A 22021-nucleotide genomic window follows, 5' to 3' on the forward strand; every position below is an offset into this window, starting at 1 on the left:
TGAGTGGTCCATCCGTCAAATCCATGTCTCTCCAATTTAGAGACAAGGATGTTGTGCAGGACAGTGTCAAATGCTTTGCACAAGTCCAGGTAGATAAGCTGAGTTTTATTATCTGGTAGAATTATAGCTGGGAAGCTCTGTATTTGCTGAGTGAGAACTCAAAGCTCACTTGGCCTGAATCAAGTGAAGATGCACTAGAAACAGATGGGACTGGGGAAGGGGGGGATTCCCAGCTCTGTGAGACACAGTAGGGTGTCGCTTGGGGTTCATAATCACATGTGCTCTTCACTGAAATTTTGATACTTGCTACTATACAGAAAAAGTCTCAAGAGTATGTATTTAGAAATGAGAAGTTACATACAGAAGTGCGCATAATGCATTCATTTTGTCTGAACACTCCCTAGATGGCTAGGAATTAATTTCACCCCAAAATCTAGGATCTCAACATTAATGTGCACTAAGCTCATCCTTCCTTGTATAGTCAGGTGCAGACAATATAAGGAACAGATATAATAAATATACTACTTCATAAAAAAAATGTTCTCAGAGTAGAAGTTTTTCTTCTTGTGTGCTCATACTGTGGCAGCCATTTCCCTATCTTCAAAGGTTGTAGATACTACCAGGCAATGTCTAATCTCCCTGACATGTGTGTATAAATCTTTGAAATCTTGCCAGTAAAATGCAGTGTAACTGACTGCATGAAGCTAGACCTACTCTGAATCAAACAGCTTGAGGAAAGAAGCAATAACAGAACAATGGAGAACAATTAACAATGGTTTGGTCACTGCTGATGACAATTAATAGTTCTAGTGTATACTGCTATACGTCATATTTATGAAACTAGGATTTGGAGGAAGAAAAATACTCTATTTCATGCCCACAGATGAGCTCATTGAGACAGTGTCTCCATGTTTTTCATGGCTATATCTGCCTATTAAAAGTTTCCTCTCACCTTCCCAAGCCTCATCCTTTTGTTATTTTTTATCATAATTACTATTTGAATTGTTCATTGCAATACTTTTTGGAGGTCATATCTATATACAATATTTAAAATTAGTTCAACACTGATTCACAGAAACTGAATCATGAACACCTAAGTGGAGCGAGGGGAGAAGGAAAGGTTTCTTTGACCTTATGTTCTCATATTTTCTCAAGAAATAATTTAATCAGATCTTACCTACCAATCACAAACACAATAATAATAGTCAATGTGGATAAGAGAAAGCAGCAAGACAACAAAAAGCTTTAGTCTTACTTCCAGTAACAACTTGAGTATATACTTCTAAAAGCAATCTAAATCTTTTCTGCTTGTTCCTTGCCTGTGCAGGATTATAATACTTGACTCCCTTGCAGAAAAGATGTGAAAGCAGATCAGGTGATAAGCATGTGGAATTTTAGAATATAAACATGAAAAATGCTAAGCAGTCAAAGGTGCAGGCTTTCAGAAGAGCATGCCTGCCTAACACATTGCTAGCTCAACTATGTAATAACTCTCTGTTGAAGCTTAAAAGCCCCACAGGGTATGGAAGACTCCTTTTTAACTGCATTCACCACCTGAGATTTCAGCAATGATAGCTTGAGTTAGAAGGATGAGAGGTAAGACTCTGAATTTGTAGTTTGCCACCTGTATAATTTAAAGATTATGTAAATGTCACAGTAAACCTAGAACTTGAAGCCTTCAGTAATGTGTTTTTGTACAATTAAAGACAACCTTAGATTCAGTGACTATAGAATCAGAAATCTTGGGGACCATGTACTTCTAAATGTTAATCTTACTGCAAGTACTTCGTTTAAGAGTTAATAAAAAGACATATTGAAAACATGCTACCGAAGCATTTTCCTGGAAGTGAAACTTAATTTCCTTAAAGTAGACAAGACCAGTAGTGGCCTCTCAGCAGTGCACAGCCTTGTCACTATTATAATGAACACATTAAAAAGCAACTTGATTGCTTTCCCAAGGCAAAAAACCTCACAAAGAAAAACAGATCTTTCAGAAAGGCCTATTGCTTACAAGTGAAGAGGCAAGATTTTTCATTGCTTTTTGTTTGCAATTTATTGGTAACCATGAAAGAAGCTCTGTGGCCCTAGGTAATACAACTGGAGAAAGTTTCAGCACTTCAAGGGGGAGAAACCATAGTCAGCCAGGATGCACAAGATTTGCGATATGTCTCATCAACTAAAGCATAGGCATCTTATCTCCAGATATTATTACTCCTTTCCAATATTTACATATGCAATGGCGGGGGGGTGGGGGAGGTGGGGCAGGGCAGGAGGAGGTTTAAGCCAGAGATCTCCCAATTATTTGGTTACTTTATCAATTTTTTTTCTCAAGGAAGCCACAAGCATTCATGTTGCTGCAGAAAATCAGTACCTCAAAGCAACCTAAAGGTGCTAACTTGGAACATTTATCTAGGTCTCGAGCTATTTTAAAGTTTTACCTCGATGTTTACTTACCAAATAATAACTAAAATTCTATGCTTTGAAAAATTTCAAAGTAAAAATTTTGCAGGTTGAACCTCTAACACACTAGATACTTAAAAGCTCAAATATACTGACTTGTACCCATTGATTTATTTAACATTACAAAACAGATCTATGTTTTAAATGTACCCTATGCTCGCACTTTATCTTAGATCATTTGTACCTGCCCAAGACTTATTAAATTTAGTTTTCATCATAATAATGTGTGGTAAGAGTACTCAGTTGTTTCTAACTTTTGATCAAAAACTGCATAGGAAGAGGAAGAATTCCTACTCTAAACCTCTGATTAGGGTCTTCAACTGGCATAAAATGGTTTTTATTGACTTCACTAGAAACTTTTGTCATCTGAAAATCTACCCACTGATGTAAGGGTAGAATGAAAAGGTTTACCTCATGATCATGGGCTGGCTGTCTTGCTCCATCTGAAAAAGAAAAAACAAACAAGAAATCCCCCAAAATACACAAGATTTGAGAAAACAAGAACCAAAGAATTAAAGCAGTTACACAACAATAATTACACAACAGTTATAGACAGAAAACTTGTGCAGCTTTCCTCATAAGTCACATAGAAGCTGTGTCTAACTTTGATGCTTTTAATGCACATCCTCCGATACAATCTAGATAGTTAAATTTACACAAATCTAATCACTTTACAGACAGCTGATGCAAACGCCATAGAAAGAACACATTCACTTTTTAACAAGCCTTTAAATCAAAGGCTTTAAATGAGTGCCAGGCTACACGACTAGCTGCGAGTCTTCTGTTGTTCTAGCTAGGCATGTATTTTTGTCCCATTCAATACCTTGTCTGTGTGATTTGCCTTTTTGTCTGTCCTGTGCTTTCCTGCTAAAGACTTTGTAGGCTTCGGTCTTCTGATACTGCTCCAGCTCCCGCATATAACGCTCCTTATCTCTATCTGCTTCATCAAGGTACCGCTGAAACAAAAAAGTCCAAGAGTTTCAGGGAGTTTCCTCCCCTTCAGGAGGAAGGGAAGAAAAACAACTTGTCAGATGAAGTGCTGATCCATTTCACCTATGCAAACAGGAAAGGAGTGAAGAAACAATGAGAATGTATGTGAGATGCAAAGGCATAAGATTTCTGGATAAAATTACTGTATTCTGGTGTCCCTTTTTCTCTCTCTCTTTTTTAATTCAAATCACTATTCTGTTAACTTTTTTTTGTTATACCTAGAAGTAACTTGCTACTAAGCTACTCAACTCAACTGAATATTACCTACACATTATAGACCAAATACTTAAGAATTGCCTTTCTATGGCCGGGATTAAATGCCACCAAACAAGAATGCCTTAACAGATCATGCTTTAAGGTGCAGATCTGTAACAGTGGGGTTCCAATACACTCTTGTTTTCATGCCCCACATACAAGAAGCACTACCATTCTACAACCACACACTTCGCCCATCTGAGAGGTGAACAAAACATCATGGCTATTGGAAAACAGCAGCATAAAGATAAAAGAGCGTAGATTATATCAATGTAAGCTATTTGCATTTAGGTTAAAAGAAATCTCTTTTTTCCTAGCCTGAAGATATTTCACACATCTGCGTAACGGAATGAGCTGGAGAATTCCTTAGGGGAACATTCCTTAGGGGAACTGATGAACTGAAAACCATTAAAGGAGTGACTGCAACACTTACTAATGGGATCCTTTAAAGAAAAAAGTTGCCTTCCCAATTTTTTCCCCCAATGCGTTTAAAATTCAATGGAAGTAAGTATTAAATCAAAGTGACCCTTAGTCACCTGGCATGCCTTTTATTTTCATTAAGTCATCACAATAATACACATAACAGTCATAAATTCCATGCATTTGCAACATTGTTTTGACCCTGCTGAGGATGCTGTTAACGTTCTGGATTGGGGTGCAAATTTGGTGATGCTGAGTTTGCGTTGCCTTCGGACACTGTATTCTTCCATAAGACGTTAAGTCTTCTCTTCCATCTCCAGCAATGTGCTGCTGAAAAGTGCAGTAACTGTGTTAAAAACAACACACGTTTTTCCTCCTTAACTTGTGTTTTGGATGGATTGTTTTGAATCAATAAGAATGAGTTCTGCTGCACTACCTGTAAGTAGATGTCCTAGGTTTTCTAGTGCAGATCTATAGATCTCATTAGATATCCCCCCATACAGAAGAACAACAAGAAGAATGATTATTAGGGTGTTTGCTTTATGACTGAAGTAATAGTCTTTTTTTGGGGGAGACTCACTATTTGGTCAGTCCAGTCAGCTCAACTGACCTGTCCTTATGCTCGCCAAATAAAAAGGGAAGTAGCAAGACTACAGGGCTGGAACAGGGGAAATGCGAGACTTTCCCTTCAACTTTTATATCAGAAAGCTAGTTTTCTAATTGCTGGAGATCAGCCACAAAAGCAGAATGTCAGACACGCTTTCGCCTGGATTATGGGACACTAACTCGCACAGCAGTAGTATACTATGACTCCACTGCTTGCTTCAGGAGAGTGACTTTTTAGTTGTTAGCTAACCAAAACCAAGCTTACTCAGCTTCAACAAGAATTTTAGGCTGTTGTATCAGAGACATGGGTTCTGAAGCAGCAGAGGCCTTCACTGCCTTAATAGAAAAGGGCAGGAGAAACTGAAGGGAGGGAAGTGCTTAGCAGTCTTTCCCTGACCTGCTATAGGTTAGAGACTTACAGCTTTACTCAAAAAAAGAGATTCCCTGGAGATTTAAAAAGCAGCACATAGAATAGAGATTTGAACTCAATCTCCTTTTTCTTAGGTTTAAAAAAAAAAAAAAAAAAATCTGTCTCAGACATGAAAAGAATACGTTAAGGGCAGGGGGTAGAAGGGCAGAATGTCTTATTCTGTTTTCTCCCTCTCCCAGCAGACAGCAACATCATTCTCACTACAGATGTGTTACCAATTCAACTGCTTTGCCTTGATACACGTTTTCCATTATGGTTAAAACACTATGCCTATGCACCATTTTATAATATCTCTATATAACTTGTATTCTACAAGCTTAGTAAAAACCGACAAAAGGAACTCATTTTTTGCAGCATCCCATTTTTCATCCAGCCATCATAAAAGCTTTAAAGTATTATTGTGTCCTTAAAGTATCTTCGAAAGCTTAAATGTCCTGATAAATTCATATGATAGCATCAAGTTGCACTGTGATTCAACTACTGCTTTGCTGTAATATCCAATTGGCAATCAGGTGTGGATGGTAAGACACCCATTAGCAATAACAAGGTCGACTCCAGAAGGAGTTAAAGAACTAGACCCAACATTGCCTTGGTCTTCGTTCACATATCAGACAGTGCAGAAGGTCACAGTTGTCCCAATTAGAAGACATCACATTCTGACTGAAAGGTGGAAAAAAAGCCCTTTTCCTGACGTAACGTGTGTAGAAACTAGAATACGTAACCCTCGCTGTCCTGTCCATCATACAGATCTCAACTTTCTTTCTAGGGCTAGCAATACTTTAAAATATTGTCTAAAAGTTTATTCATGTTAATCCTCTCCTTCAGTAACCTGTCCTTTCAGGTCTGCTCGTCTTACTCTAAGACACCAGATGTTTGTATACATTGATGAGTTTGTAAAATAAACAGAACTGCAAATTCCTTCAAGCAGCTCTAAAATCCTGCCGAGTTCTCCTCAGCCACAGTGAATAAATGCCTGCCCCATCCTTCCAGCGGCTTTGGCCTTGGAAACTGGTAGGTCTCAGCTGTATCTGAGTTAGGTAGAACAGAGTTACATCCAGTTGAATCGCATAAACCATGGGATGTTTCACTAGAGCAATCCTCTGTTCTGAATATATTCTTGCACTACCTAGAGGATACAGTTCTCCCCAAGTCACACCTGGATGAGATGCTATGGCCCTACCAGGGTTCATTATCTGAGGAGGACTTGTGCCCCTTATTTTGAAATATATTCCTAAACACAACTTTAATCAAAAGCCTATGTTAACTTCCTCGCTAAACAACAATATTCCCATTTAACAGTAATCATAATCCAACAAGGAAAAGGGAGTTTAATGGTACCCGTTTCTCCTCAGGAGGCAGTTTACTCCATTCATTGCCCAGCATCCTGGTGATCTCTGGGAAAGGGACTTCAGGCCTCTTCGCTCGAAGCTGCTCCCTACGCTCATTCATGAATCGCACATACCCTGTGAGGGGGGATTTGGGGGCATTGGTGTCCCTAAGGGGCTTCTTCCTCTTTCTCCCTTTGGCCCAGCCTCCTCGTTTAGTTCTTTGCTGCTGCAAAATGAAAATGGAAGAAAATTCAGATTGAAGGAAAAGAATTACCGCCTCTGGAAGGAATAAACATTCATGTCTCAAACATTTTCATCAGGAGTATGCCACTGCAATACATCCTCTCCATGGATGTAAACTTCAAACCTTACTTTAGAGCAATCCTGACTTTTCTCTAAGCAAAGCCAAAGAAGTCTCATTGTGAAAAGTTGTTTGCAGTATCTCCTGGTCTACAGGGACAATAAAATAACATTTGCATCAACTTCTGATTGTAAAACCATGAGGATTGATAACCCATGAAATTATCATCCTAGCTAATGCAACTGCAAACATTTTTTTTCTTGGTTAGTTGTTTGTTTGATTTTTTTTTTTTAATTATTCTCACCCTCACATACCCTTCCCCACCCAGTCATTTGCCTCAATATCACGTTTGAGAGATTTTGTGTATTAGTTAACAATTGTTAACTAGTTATTTTGCCCCTTCCAAATCTTTTGCCTTTGTGCATTATGTGCCCAAAACGTGGGTGAAAGGACAGTACATGGGCTTTTCTATTCTAATTTATTCTATAGGCTTTTTTCCCCACTAATCACCTCCAATAGAGATGAAGAAACTCCAAAGGAGAGAACATTGTAAGATTTGCTGTGGCACGCTGTGAGCTCACAGGAATAACATAATTAGCACTCATCCTCTTGGCTTCACACTACTATAGCAATCTCTGGACAACACTATTTTCTTATGCTATGTACATACAACTATTTCAGTACTTCTAATCTCTCCCCAGATCAACATGTTTCTGCTATCATGTTAGCTTCAGTTTCCTTTCTGGAATTTTACTACTTCCTTAATTAAACAAGGACCTTACAGCTGAAGACAAACTACAAGGAGGAATATCAAATGCATCTATCAAAAAAACCAAAGCCACCTTCTTGTCAAGCTTCAGTTCCTTCATGATTTAGTCACCAAAAATCAGTTCAGGATGGTACACAAGGTATAGTCTAAAGTAGTAAGCATAATGCTTTCGAAGACATCAGTTATTCCCAGAAGAGTACAATGCTCTCATTTTCCTGACTCACAAGAGAGAAAAGTTGTGCCAGTTGAACATTCAGTCTTCAGAAGAAAACTGAATGCAGCACCAGTCTGTGAACCCTGCTGGCTAAGCTAGAGACACGCGTGCTGTTCTCTGTACATTACGACTGCCAGCTTTCCTTGACTATCTGTGTGCAGTTGTGCAACACAGAAGAAAACTAGAGAGAATCAAAAGATGAAAATGGCAAATGGATGAAAATTTGTGATCCTACCCAAAAAATCTGAGTAGGTAAGATAAACTATAACGACAAAGATCCATGCTTTTACTTCATTGAGAAGTCACTATTATTTCATCTCACCTCCTCCTCAGGCTTCTGCTCAGTGTTTTCAGCAGTATTGGAGGACTCATTTTGCAGCTGCTACAAATCTGGGTTATTCATGGACTGTGAAGTTCCACCACTGAATGAACTCTCAGAATGAGCTAATCTGAAAAAGGACATAATAGCAAAAGAAAAAATTTAATCATCATATTGCTAAATCACTTCCTCCCTAATCTTCTAAAACATGCAAAAATGTTGCAAATATATTCAGTTCCTACACTAGCAAGAAAAAAGAAGATTTTAATTTAAAGAGTCATTTTTGAAGAACTGGCTGTTCCATCCAAGCAACTGCTATAACTACCATAGTTACTATGGACTTTCAAAGACAGTTTGATTTTTAAAGTGTTATTTTGTTTCATTTTTTAGTGAAGCTTTTGATTATACAAACAATTGTCAAGCAATTAAATGTTTGGATAAGAAATCAGAAAGCATGAATCTACTCTTCTTCAAAAATACCATAAGGAATTGAAATGAACGGTTTCATCTTCAACCAATATACACCTTGCTGGATACATTTAATATATTTCTCTACAAATACACTTAAAGGTTTGCGGTTGTGTATGATTTTGGATTGAACTTCATTCAACATAATCTCCTGTTCATACATGTGGGTATTTAAAGCACACATGACTAGCTCCCAACAGGCTCCTGAATGGCCACTAATTATTTCTGCTGCAAGAGCTGTATCAATCAACCTCACCCCAAGAAAGGGCAAGCTGTCTGGAGGCAAAAAAAAAAAGCAAGTATGCAGAAACATTTCTGAAGGTAGGTAGACAGAGATGAAGGTAGGTAGACAGAGATGAAGGTAGGTAGACAGAGATGAGCACATATTTTGGGGCAACAACCCCATAGACATTCTCACCACTGTGCTCAGTGGGCCAATTAATATAAGATTTTGGGACTCGTCTCAGATTCTAATCCCTTCTTGAGCCAGGCTAAAGATTACTTGGTCTTGCCCAGTTACATTCATGAAAATTACCATAACAGCAGCGTACGCTTCAAGTCTACTTTGTTCATGTACGCAGATCTACAGCTGCTTACATGCATGCCAAATTTTAAATACTCAAAATAATTGCTCCTGTTAATGCAGAATACAGCTATAGAAAATTGACATATATTAACAGAATTGTTAGTTGAATGCCTACAGGAAAATTTGTCTTTAAATAGAGAACAGCATATTTTCGTTACTCACTATAATCAGCAATTGCGGCATAATTACTGGTAAAGACACAAGGGCTGGAGAGATCCATGCCTGACTTTCAGATATCAGATTGAGTTCGTATTACTAACAATTAGAGAGGGAAAAAAGGAACAAAGTGTACATGCTCCTGTAAGTTAATTACATTTGGTATGCATCAAAAAGAAAACTGAACAATACAGTTTCTTAGAACCACTATTACGGCTTGAAGAATATTTCAGCTTTCCCATTGGTTACCCCTTAGCAGGGAAGCTTTCTAAACTACATATACAGGAAAAATTTCAATGTGATCTATCCATTTGCAGGGAAAGCTGATGAAAGCTCATTCAATACATTAATACCTCTTAAACACAAACCTAGCTTGAATATGTACCTCATTTGGCACCAGCAAGTTTGAAGTCCCAGATACGTAAATCCAAATTCAGACCTGCTTGAAGTAAATGTGTCCATATGCATTTTTACAGGGCTTTACCTACCTGCAAAGTCTGAATTTTATTGCTTGGTGCTTTACAAAACAGAAAAGAAACTTCATGTATCAAAACACAGCAAGAATCCCGTGTATTCCTAAAAGACAACTTCTTTTGTCATTGTGATTTTAAAAGAGGCCATTGTTTCAGTCTGTAAAAGCAGAGTCAGTCCGACAAAAATGAAAGACATCAGTTTCTCAGTGATTTTCAGAGATCAGTGATGAATAGTATATTTTTAATCGATATTATTTATTTAGCAGGGACCATTGTAGCCAACAGATACACCCTCCCTCTCTGCCCCCATCATGCTGTCTAAATCTGTCTTAACGACTAAAATCCTAGGGAAGCAAACTTTTAAAGATAGAGATGTTAAAAAAAGGTTGTGATCATTTCCATCAGTTCAGAAAAGACCTGGTTTCTCCTAAATAGAGTCCTGTGATGTTCTATCAAGGCCAAGGGAGTGTTGCAGGACTTATTTTTGTTGGGTTTATTTGGTTTTTTTCAATTACTTAGAATGCCCTCTTCCCACTGAAACAGTTTCCCTGGCAAATCTAGAGATAGTACCTATCAGCTGAAGTTTAAAAAGAAGTAGTTGCTTACCCAGTTACAGTAATTTCACCACCTTCCTTAGATCCATCTTCATCTGCAAAAAGTGGAGGAAGGTTGGAGCCAGCCACTAAGTTCTCCATACCTCTGGTAAAAAAAAAAAAAAAAAGAGGGCAAAAAAGGTAAGTTAATTATCTCATTCTTTCCCTTCAGCAGCACTTCAGTTTAAACATCACAACATACCACAGATTTTTTTGCCCCGTAAATCAATTGGCCAGTCATAGCTGGTTGGCCTCAGGACAGATCCTACAGGCAGCTGTGCTTAAGGTCAGAGAACAAAGATCATAAATGACGCTTCAATTCAGAGTTTCCCTCTTAACTGAGCCCTGTGCCAATGCCACAGTGTTGCTGGAAATCACACCGTAGCATTCTATTTTATCTCTTGAGAAAAATTTTAATTCATCATACTCGGCCCATAGGTACATAGATCCTACTCTTCCAATCCACCTTCCTGTTCATCCTCAACTGCGCATCCTCACCACAGAGGTTTCTGTGTTGACCCCAAAAGAAAACTGAAACTAGGTCCCCCCTGAAGTTTCAAATTAAGATTGTATTTGATAATTCCTTGTCCACGTTTTCACAATATATCTATGCACATAGTTGAGTGTTATTGTTAAGTAAGAGAACACAGCAATGTTAGCTAGATTATTTTAAGCTTCAACTCCCATAGAACAGTTACAGAAGGAAGCAGTTTAAGGGACAACATACTCTCATTCAATACAAACTGATCCCAAGTTAGAATTAGCTTCTTTTGTATCCTTGTAGCCTGCCATGGGAATTTGATGTGAGATAAGAAATCCAAAGAATAATTAAATTTATTCATCTCCTTTCTTACTAAAATACAGAACTGTTGTATTGTAGAGAAAAAAATCCCAAAACCAAAAGCCTTAACAAACTCACTCTACTACTACGAGTTGCAGTTTTGGCCCATTTTAAAAGGGCCATACTAGTTAACTTTCTGTTCCTTCAGTTTAGAAGTCACTTTTGATGAGCTAGCAGTTATTCAACTTGAGTATTGCTATCCCTTTCAGCTAGTATACTTGGGCTTTAAGCTTGGCGGGACTGATGTGAGTTATAATCTTGTGCTGCTTTCTCCTGAATTGGTATGCTTTCCACTCAGCACTGAAATCAAAGTGATCTGAGACAAAATCCTGCTCCATGTTTTGAATATTGTATGTGTTTTCCCCCACCCCAGTTCCACAGGTAAAGGTTTTCTACAAACAAAAGTAATGACACCATTTCTTGCATCTTATATCACTTGCAGATCCCTATCACAAGTACTACATCTGATATGGCGCAAAACTTGTGCCAACAAAGCAGTGAATACAGCAGGCCACCCAAATGGGTGAGAACTGTGCTCCTACTCAAAGGACTTTGGATGTGAGAGACATTTATTCCACAGCTATATTTGGTTAAAATTGGTCAAAGGACTCAAAAGGCTATTCTCAGGAACCAAGAGTGTAATCATACATCTGACATTCTGTTTTGAGATTGTGAGCTCTGCTCTATTCATTTCATGCCTCCCTTTGAAAACATAACAATATCTACTCCCTTTAGCAACAGCTCTACACCTTCACAAGCTACTACAGATGTTAAGCGATAAATAAATCTGTCCAATTCGTTCAGTTAAGCAAATGTTCAGTTAATGCTCACAGTAGATCAGTCAAAGGTCTCCATGCAACAGGCACTGTGTCAATCTAATTTCCACAATGAAGTTCATTTAAGTTTCCGAAGACAACTATACAGAAGGAAAGTGCAAGAAAGTAGTAGTTACCTTCTCTCATTTTTCAGATGACATTCACCCTTTTCTCTTCTGCTTTTCCAACTGTTGAGATCCTTAGATCATCCTTAAGAATCCCATCATTCTGATTCCTTATTTAGAAAGTAATTAAAGCTAAGCAGACTGCTTCTAGGTGGTACAGACATTGACCTCTAGCAGAGAAACATCCTTTACTCATGTATAAGAAAGACTCAACCAGGAATGAAGAAATCTAATTCCTGCTCTACCATTATAAACCATGAACTGAGTATAGTTTTGGGGCCTCAGCCACAACAGAGATGTGGCAAAGCTGGAGACCGTCCAGCAAAGGGCTGCCAAGATGGTCAGGGGCCTAGAGCACCTGACCTAGTAAGGGATGTTGAGGAAACTGGGATTGCTCAGTCTGGCAGAGGAGGCTAAGGGCAAATCTAATAGGTGCCTAAAGCTACCTGACGGAACTAGCAGAGACGACAGAACCAAACTCTCTCAGTAGCTATATTGGCTTTGCACATTCAGACTGGACACCAGGAGGGCAGCGCAACACTTGTGAACAGGTTCCAGAGAGGTGGCAATGGAGTCTATCCTTGCAGATTTTAAATGCTAGTTACACAAAGCTGTAACTGACTTAAACTAGTGTTGGCAACAGTCCTGCTTTGAGTGGGAGGCTGGACTAAGATGACCTCCAGATGTCCCTTCCAAGCAACATCTGCAGTTCTCTGAACCGGAACTCTACATTATGGTTTCTTTCAAATACTAGCATCTCTGACATGAAAAGGAAGTAAACTCAAATAATACAATGCTTTTAGGAAAAGTGGCGAGATACTCTGGTGGAACATATAGGATTTTAATTCTTAAAGAAGAAAGTACAAACAATACTTCCTCACATGTAGAAAAGAATCTACATCAAGGCTGGGGCTTTATGTATTACAAGAAAATCTGAGAATTCAACAGATTTGAAGAATGAGCTCTTCACTGATGCCCAGATAGCTGTTTAAGCACAGCTACTAAATATACAACATAAATTGCTTCATGCAGTTGTCAAGTAAGAGAGTAATAAAATTTTGCTTTACGTTACACAATCTTTAAGTTTTGTCAGCGAAAAGTCCTAAATTAATATCTTCAAAAAAAGAAGCTTAAGCAATTAGACCAAAATCTTGCAAATTTATTTTAATATATATAATATGAAAAGCTTTATGCATGTCTGAAAAAATAAAATAGTTTGCTTTGTTGTCTAGGCATCTCCAGCAGCCTTCTTGGGGTCAAGGACCTCTTCTCAGCCTCACCACGTCAATCTACTGGCACTTAGCACTCCCACACATGCCTTAAAAGAATACACATCCTTTGCATCTGAACATACCATTACCAAGTGCTTCTGTCCCTCATGCCCACTGTGACCTTCTCACCAGGTCCCAATATGTCTGTTCACATCTGGACCTAGTCAGCAGCAGCAGAGTCTAAGCTTGCTTTCAAACTGTGAGGAGGCAGCCAGACATCAACCTTAACAACACATAAACAGAACAGAAACACAGGAAGCTGGGAGAACACACACTTCATTCTTTAATTTGTTTTTTTTTTTTTTTTAACCATATGCTTTAGATACTAACTCTGTCAGTTGATACTGAGCCATGTCCTAAAGAAAATTTAACATCAGTGAATTTACAATGGATTCTAATCTATTCCAGAAAGCAAGAAAACAAGATAGTTCCCCAAAAGCTCACTGAGAACAGACGGGAGCCTACACAAGTCTTTCAGTCACATTTCTCGTGGATAACTGTCCCACGCCTTTGCTCCAAAGCCACTATCCACTAGTTTCAACCCCACTGCAGAGCTACATGTTCATTTCCGGGATGTAACAAAATGGGCAAAACAAAAACCTGAGGAAAAGAACCATAATAGGGAAGGAAGGGAATTGCTGCTTCTCAAACTTGAGCCTTTGCAGAATTCACAGGACTTGAAAAGGACAGTTGGCAAGTCCCATCTAGATTTGTTCTGAATATTTGTGCAGCTTTGTCTATTTAATTCTGGCTAAAGCGCCTAAGGAGACACATTTGACTAAATTCAAGGCACAAGAAACAATGTACTTTTACTTTTTTAATGGCTTACACATATATCCTATTTTCATTTTTTAACTATGTCTACCCAAATGCAAAAATAAAACTGAAATTTATGTTAAACTCTAAACCTTTACAAGCACTACAATTCAATACAAGTAAGCACCACCTCCATATAAAACTAATTCAAACTAGAGCAGCTCTGAGATCATTGTACTGCTACACTACTAGTTGTATTGGCTCAAGGAAGCAACCAGCTAAGCAGAATACAGAAAGACTGATTTATTTATTAACAGCAGCATTTGATAAAATGCGTGAAGAATGACGATTTACTTTGGGATAGATCAGTTCTGGAAGATCCAGCATGTACTCAATCATATTTCCTTTACAACTTTTGTAGGGTGGAGCAAAGACTGCAGCCAAACCAAAACTGTAATGCTCAATCTTACCACCACTTGGAGTTTCCATAGAGATTCTGCTTCCATTTTAAGCACAATACTGCTCAACCAGAAACACTGTTCTCAGAATGCCAGCAGCAGACATATACCTCCCACTCTACTATCAATAAGCTGATACAGACAGGAGTACATTTTTCTGACTTTACCTTAGTTCCAAACACCCCAGGCTCTCCTGTGCACTGATTTTACTCCCAAGTGCAGATTCCACAGAAACTTGAGATTTAGGGGTTTCTTCCCCTTATATTTCCTACATCCAGCATAACAGTGGTCAATTGTGGAACAGCAGTAACAACCTGACCTACAGAGGCTGGAAGAGTTTTGGGATGTCTAGTTTGGGGTGCATTACCAACTGATATTTAAAAAGGATAAAAAAACAAAAGCAAAAAAAAAGCAAGTTACAAGGATCAAGGAGGAAGAGTGCAAGCTTGAACTCCAGAGAACAAAGCAGCATTATGCGTGCAAAAATCCAACATGAGACCAAGAAAAATACCAATGAAGAACAAAGTTTCCTACCATTCCATGCTCTCAATGCTTAAACATTGATAAGATTTCCAAAGATCCATTAGTCACCTACACTAACATTAGTTAAACCTCTTTATGAGCCTAGAGAAGATTCTGCATTATCTTAAACCATCAAATATCTGGCTTAATTTATCTTTTTCTTTCCCTCCCTTCCCTCATCTCTCAGCAAAAGCAAAGGCTTCATGGTACAGAAAATCCACAACAGTATTCTGTAACTCTAAATTTTCTAGCTGGACACTTCACTTGTATGCAATGAGAGATCATACTTAATACTAGAGTATACCAACATGGTTTGGCATATTACATGGGAAATGAAAGAAGAACTTACATAGCACAAAAATCTAAGTGCTACTACACACAGCAATACACAGGGAAGAATCAAACAGTAAGCAATCAAATACCTTTCAAAAACAGAAGTATAGTTTCAATAAACTTCTCACACTAACTTTTGTAGGCAATGCCATATAATTATAACGTTATTCTAGTAGGAAAGATGAAGTAGTTCAGTTGTATTTTGGGTAGACTGAAAGCTACCATATGATCTAATTTCTAGTCACATCTGTACACTAGAAAGGAAAAGCTAAAAGAAGGTAGTTGTAAAATCACAGGTGAGAACAAATCCATGATAGGGGCTAGACAAAATGACCGACTTTTCCATAACATCATTACTATGGTTCCATTGTTAACGATGCTATTATAGGGCAGCAGACCTAAACACATGGGTGATGCATAATCTAAAGCGTAATTTTTTTAAAGAGCCTTTTATTTATGCAATAAATAAAGGGTAAAACTTGTCAACCTTTTCTTCAAGAAAGCAGATCATTTTACTCAAACAGCAAAGATGCCATCTAAAATGTGCAATCAAACAATTTTATCTAGCAGACCACCTCAGTGTAGCACATTTGCATTCTTATTTTTCAAAGGAGGAGACAAGAGTCAGAGTAGAACATGTTCTGGCCAGACTGCTACACCAATGCAAGCTACAAGCAGCCATTCTTCTGTAACACTGTGCACTGCTGTCTCATGGCTCACCCCAGATGAAGAAACAGTCTCTTCCAGACCCAAAGCAAAGCAATTACTGTACGCTCTCCAAAATGTTCATTGCTTCCACAAAATGTAACTTGCTTTGCTTGTGTAAAGTGATTCACAACATATGTGAAATGAGGCTGGACTCAACAGTGTCTGCACAGGTCTGGTCATGCAATACGTCACTGTCAAATGCAGACCAACTTCTTACTCATCCCAAGGCCACATGGAGTCTTAAGATGGCCCTGAACACTGGAAAAGGGCGAAAAGAGTCCTTAGCAATGTTGCGTTTTCAACGACTACATCGTGTCAGATGATCTTAAGCAAAAAATTAAAAAAAAAAAAAAATCAATAATTACTAAACTATTTAGTCATCCAATTAAAAGATAAGGTTATAAATAAATATTTATTACAGTTAGGTATATTTAAATATGAAGTCAGCTTCAGAAGTCCAGCTTACAGCCTGATTATAAAACACCGCAGGAGTTCCAATGACCTCATTGCCAGCTCTAGTTTTAGAAACATTACTGCTGAGTGGAGGATTTTTCTTCCATACTTCTTATTCCTGAAGTTGCTCATCCTTCTTTGCCAGAACAAATAGCTCTAAACCTTACCATTCAGAGAATAACAGATTAAAAAAAGTAATCCTCTGCTACGTCACAGAAGAATCACAGTATTCCTTATCTAAGCATCAGAATCCAAGCACTTCATAATGTAAGTAATTTAAACTCAGATGATTTATTGAGAGGAAAAAAACGTAGGATTCATCACTTCCTCTGTCCACTTGTAGCCAGAATATCCGAAAGAAAACTGAAGCAAGTACATCTCCAATTAAAACCACAATGCTTTTGGAGCTGTCAGAGGAAGTTCAGATTCTCTCTTGACAGCAGCATTTTCGTCCATCAAACTGAAGCAGAAGCATATTATCCAACATCCTTGACTGCAAAAATCAGGTTTGACTTTTTAACAACTCATTAGACAAAGGCCTTTGTGACTTCAGGAAAACTGTAAGCCGAACCAAATGGGATGAAGGTTTTTCTGTCAGACCAGAAAGTATATACCAGAGAACAGCCAACTGCTTTTATTTTACTTCTTGCCAGTAAAAACAAAGAAACACTAGAGACCAAAATAAAGACTTGCAGGAAAAAATTCCAGAGTTCCACTGCATTTCCAAGCAGCTTAAGGAAAGAAGGGAAAGATGTAAAGCTTGGTTTTATGCTTAGTTTGTTTGGATCTTTGTGGCAAACACTAACAAAAGCTATTAATACTCAAACCTAAGTAACAGCTGCCGAACATCTGCAAAAATGTATTTTTAAAAACCACAAGTGTTAAATTCTATATTCTACTCTTATTTATATAAATGCATTAGGATATGGCATATACAAGACATCTCATATATACATAATCCTCCTGTTTTCTGGAATTTAAGCCCTTATTCACATAGGAAAGGTATTTACTCAACTCTGCAGACAAAAGCAAGAACAGCTTCACACTGAAGTCCCTTCTCCCTTCAAATACAAGAAAGAAATTTTGCATCAGCAATAAACAAGCTTTTTAGATCCCTCATGGGAAAACAAAACCCCACAATGAGATGTCTGTACAGTTAGTTGTGCTATCCACCCCTAGACAGCTAAAATCAGTAACTGTGGTACAGGTACCCAGAGGGAAGGCTTTGTTATCCAGCCCCTTCACTGCAGGTATCAAGCATCTATGGATTAGGATAGTTCATTTTATTCTGAATTAACTTTCTTATTCATAGTATGAGATGCCATTTAAAATAATACCACTAACATATACAACTCTGCAAAATTAATTTAATCCTCGTGTTATAGATCTCACGTGAGAAAACATAAACCATTCAGATCACAAAAAATAAGTATTGAAATAAATCTTGAGAATTTTTTATTTTAATTAATCACTCTACCTAAGGTAAGTCCAGTATTTGACTACCAGGGATGGCACTGGCTTTTGTAACTTGTTCATAAAAACCTCCTCTGAATTTCCATAGGCAATTTAGTTTACCTCTTCACCTGCTCTGTCATTTTAAAATTTCTCTAGGATCTGAGGACTTCATATTTCACAGGACAAAGTTTTCCAATAGCTACTTTTACATTAACAAGGCAAAAGGGATACTCCATAAAAAACCCACAACCACCAACTATGTAATGGACACAAACCATGCCTAGAGCACAGACACTTCTCTGAAACCACAGTGATTATAAATCACCCAAGACTTTACTAGATCCTTTTAGCTTCCCCATCAGTAAGTAAATGGTTACTTTCCTTCAAAACTAAAGTTCAGTTCCTCTGATCATTTATGTCAGCAAGACTCAATCATTTCACTGTTTGTAGAATGCGAACATAGAAGTGCCATGAGCAAAGCAGTTTATTAAAAAATGTAAATGAACAGACTGAAGCTTTTCCATGGTGTTTGCCCAGCTCTAACATTTACCAGCATTACAGAAGCAAAACAGGAAACAGTATTAATTAATGCTTGAGGACTACTTTGATTTAAAATACCAAACAAGTATTCTGAACTAGAGATAACTCTGAATGTCAAGGAATCCTGATTGTGACTGGCCAGTGAAATAAAAAGTTACATATTTGAAAATAAAATAATTGAAGAGTGGATACACCTGCTGAGATTGAAGAGTTGTTTTAAAGGTATTTTAGCACTTCTGCTTTCTCTCTCTCTCTCAAAGCCTTACTCATCACAAAAGTTGTGAGGGAAGTACAGCATATACTCCTAGCTCACTTAAATTCTGGGAGAAGAAACTCTGGCTGCTGCCACTGAGGAATACAGATTGGAATTTCTCATGCACATACCCACCAAAACAAGTCATTACTGACCATTTTACAGAATATGGGGTTGAATACTTTGGATGTGAGAATATACTGAAAAAGAGACTGAGTATATACTTAAAAGAATGACTCACCACAGGCTTCATGAGCCAACACAAAAGCATCTACTTTGACCTCAAGAGGCACAAAGACAGCATGGAACTGGATATTTTAAATGCACTGATATGGGTACAGGGACAAAGGTTAGAGGAAATGAAGTGTGGGAAGAGTCAGTGATTCTCATACAAAACAGGCAACTAATTCTGTTTCCAGAAAAGACCCATCTTGAGAAAAAATATGACATGCCAGCTTCCATACATTTTTGCTCTCATTTTCTTGATGTTGCCTTGCACTATTCCAACATAAAACAAACGAGTTTGAGCAAACAAAAACCCGTCGTTTAGAAGAAATCACAATTTTTAGATAGCCTTAGTTCTGCAAAATAATAGGTATATAAACACTCTGATCTGCTATTTCTTTCCCTTTAAAAGATCAACAGAACTTATACTAGCAAATTCTTTCTAATAGCAAGAATAATGAAGATCTGGATTGGACTGTTTGTTTCTAATCTGTTCTTAAAACTCTCTTTTAATAGATAAATATGTATCAGAAATGAAAGTTTGGATGTATATCGCATGAAGTGCACCAAAATCCCTTTCCAGCCAAAGCTCTTCTAACACTCTTTAATTTGGGATTGTTTTGCACACATCGTATCATTGGCATCACAGGATAAAAATTGTATAGACCTCAAAAACAGACCAATGGAAAAACAAATAAGGAAAACAAGCACAAAAGAACAGACATGAGGTTCAAGCAAGTATCAAGATATCAGTGTACACCACTTACAAAACCTTGTCTGGATTCCTAAAAATTAAAAAAAAACCAAACCAAAAACAAAAGACACAGAAATAGAAATGACAGCACAATCCTGCCAAAGCATCCTCTCTCCTGGAGCAGCAGATAGCTCCTTTGACCAGTGCTAATAAGATTTTAAAGTTGTCTGAGGCCACAGATGAAATGTGTAAAGATAAATACTACAGGAAAAGACTACACCCAAAACATGAGCAAAAAATTTTAGGGAAATTGGAAAAAGACTGTAACTATATGCTCTTACTAGGCACATACCAGGATTCCCCTCTCACCACCAAAAGGGAAAGCACACAGAAATTTTAAAATCATACAAGAACCCAGATATCTCCATGGCTCCATAAAAGAATTAACTTATATCAACAGCAGAATGTAGACAAATTAGAAGAAAGCTTTACCTATCCTCATCTTCATCCTCCAAAGGCAAAAGGAAATCATGCTATTTAGCATCATGAATGGAAAACAAAGGAAAAAAACAATGGCATAAGTCTACTGGAGTAGTCTTACTGCTCTCCAGTTTTAAGCAATAAATCAGACATCCAGAGATGTGTGTGAGGTATGGGAAGAGGCAGGTAGAGAGCACATTTCTGGAACATCTGTGGCATACATAATGAAAATACTTAATTTTGCAGTGAAGTGGGATTGAAAAGAAAGAAGCCATGCCTGCAACATGCCTAAATATCCTAGGCTGAGTGCTCAAAACAACAGGTAAACATTTGCAATATTTCATCGGGTCCCCAAGCCACTTCCAGTAACCTGAACAAATTGCTGCGAGGACATGGCTAACTTCTTCCCACTGTCTTACTGATGCTGCAATCTCTTCTTTGTGCCTATCCTGTCATATCATAGGCAAGAAGTCAAAAGAAGCCAGGGGAAAATAGTGACTAAGAGCAGAGCATCACTGCCTAGAGCTTGGAGCCAAATAGCAAACAAGAACCTGGGAAAAGCGTGGCTAAGACCTACAATAATCTGCTCTTCCAACTTCCCTCTTCCACGGCTTCTCCTCAGATGCTGGAAACAAGGAACTGCAGATGGGAAACGTGCACAAGCTCAGCAAAATAGAGTTGATCTACGTACACAATAAATTTAGTCCTAAAAGATAATATAAATCTTCTCAAACAGGCTGAAGACTGAACAGACACAAGGATGGAGGTCTCGCATGTAACACACAAAATCTCAAGCACTTATATTTGAAAGGAGTCCTAATTCATGTTTAGTTATAAATGTTCTGAAAGATATTTGGCATTCAGGTTTGAGTATTTACCGTATTTAGCAAACACCAAAGATTTATACTGCTTTTACATTTCCTTTTGATGATTTCATTTCTATATATATTTGTTAAGTAAATATGGTTCCTCTGAGCTAAAGCATAAATATTATCCCAACATCCCTATATATGGGTAAAGAGGCATAGCTGGTTTAAAGAAGGTCATATACGAAATCTCTAAGACCTAAGAACACAAGTAAACTTCAAAAACAGTCTTTAAAATGCTACCAATCTTAACCCTTTTATTTTGGGCATCTCAACTGTTAGTCATTGCTTGGTTTCAGACATCTAGAAGTAGTTGAGAGAATCTGACTTGAATACGCATTATACAATTCTTATTGCAAAAAGAAATAAGAACTAAAGTCTGCATGATCCTCGACAAAAGGTCAGTAACACTCTGGTTTACACAGCATTAAATAGTGGGAAAATGGAAAAATATTTGTATTTTCAGAAGGGCTACAACATAGATTTCACCTCAGTATAACCTCATAATCTGAAGTTCATTGCCTTGATCAGAAACAGACAAAGCAAAGGGGTGGAAAACAGGAGTTTAGGCAATATTCTGTCTTTTTTGATTTGTGGAGCCTAAACATTTTACAACAGAAGCGCAGGCACAGTGCTGCAAATTCAGGAAACTTACTTTTCTTGGTTACCTTTTGCAGCCTGTTGTAAGTGAGTACACAGATTACCTGAGGATCCATTACCACATTTAATCCTGCAAGTTGGCTCAGGGGCTTTTCAGTCAGACAACTGTCTTTTCAGTCACCAGCATTCCCTTTTCATTTAAAAAAGGCTCCTCTGAAAAAGCACTCATCTGTATCTTACTCCTCCCCGTATCTCCCA

The 22021-nt window shown here is 37.9% G+C and overlaps 1 protein-coding gene across 1 annotated transcript in view; it reads right to left on the minus strand.

Moving 5' to 3' along the window:
• HMG20A (high mobility group 20A) overlaps window positions 1–10470 on the minus strand; it is a 15279-nt gene extending 4809 nt beyond the window's left edge. The window contains 5 exon segments of the mRNA XM_009581887.1: window positions 2872–2903; window positions 3284–3416; window positions 6500–6715; window positions 8096–8222; window positions 10382–10470. Coding sequence (XP_009580182.1) covers window positions 2872–2903; window positions 3284–3416; window positions 6500–6715; window positions 8096–8222; window positions 10382–10470 — 597 coding nt within the window.
• Window positions 10471–22021: the final 11551 nt, after the last annotated feature.

The sequence above is a fragment of the Fulmarus glacialis genome, unplaced genomic scaffold, assembly GCF_000690835.1.
Source record: "Fulmarus glacialis isolate BGI_N327 unplaced genomic scaffold, ASM69083v1 scaffold7137, whole genome shotgun sequence".
NCBI lineage: Eukaryota > Metazoa > Chordata > Aves > Procellariiformes > Procellariidae > Fulmarus > Fulmarus glacialis.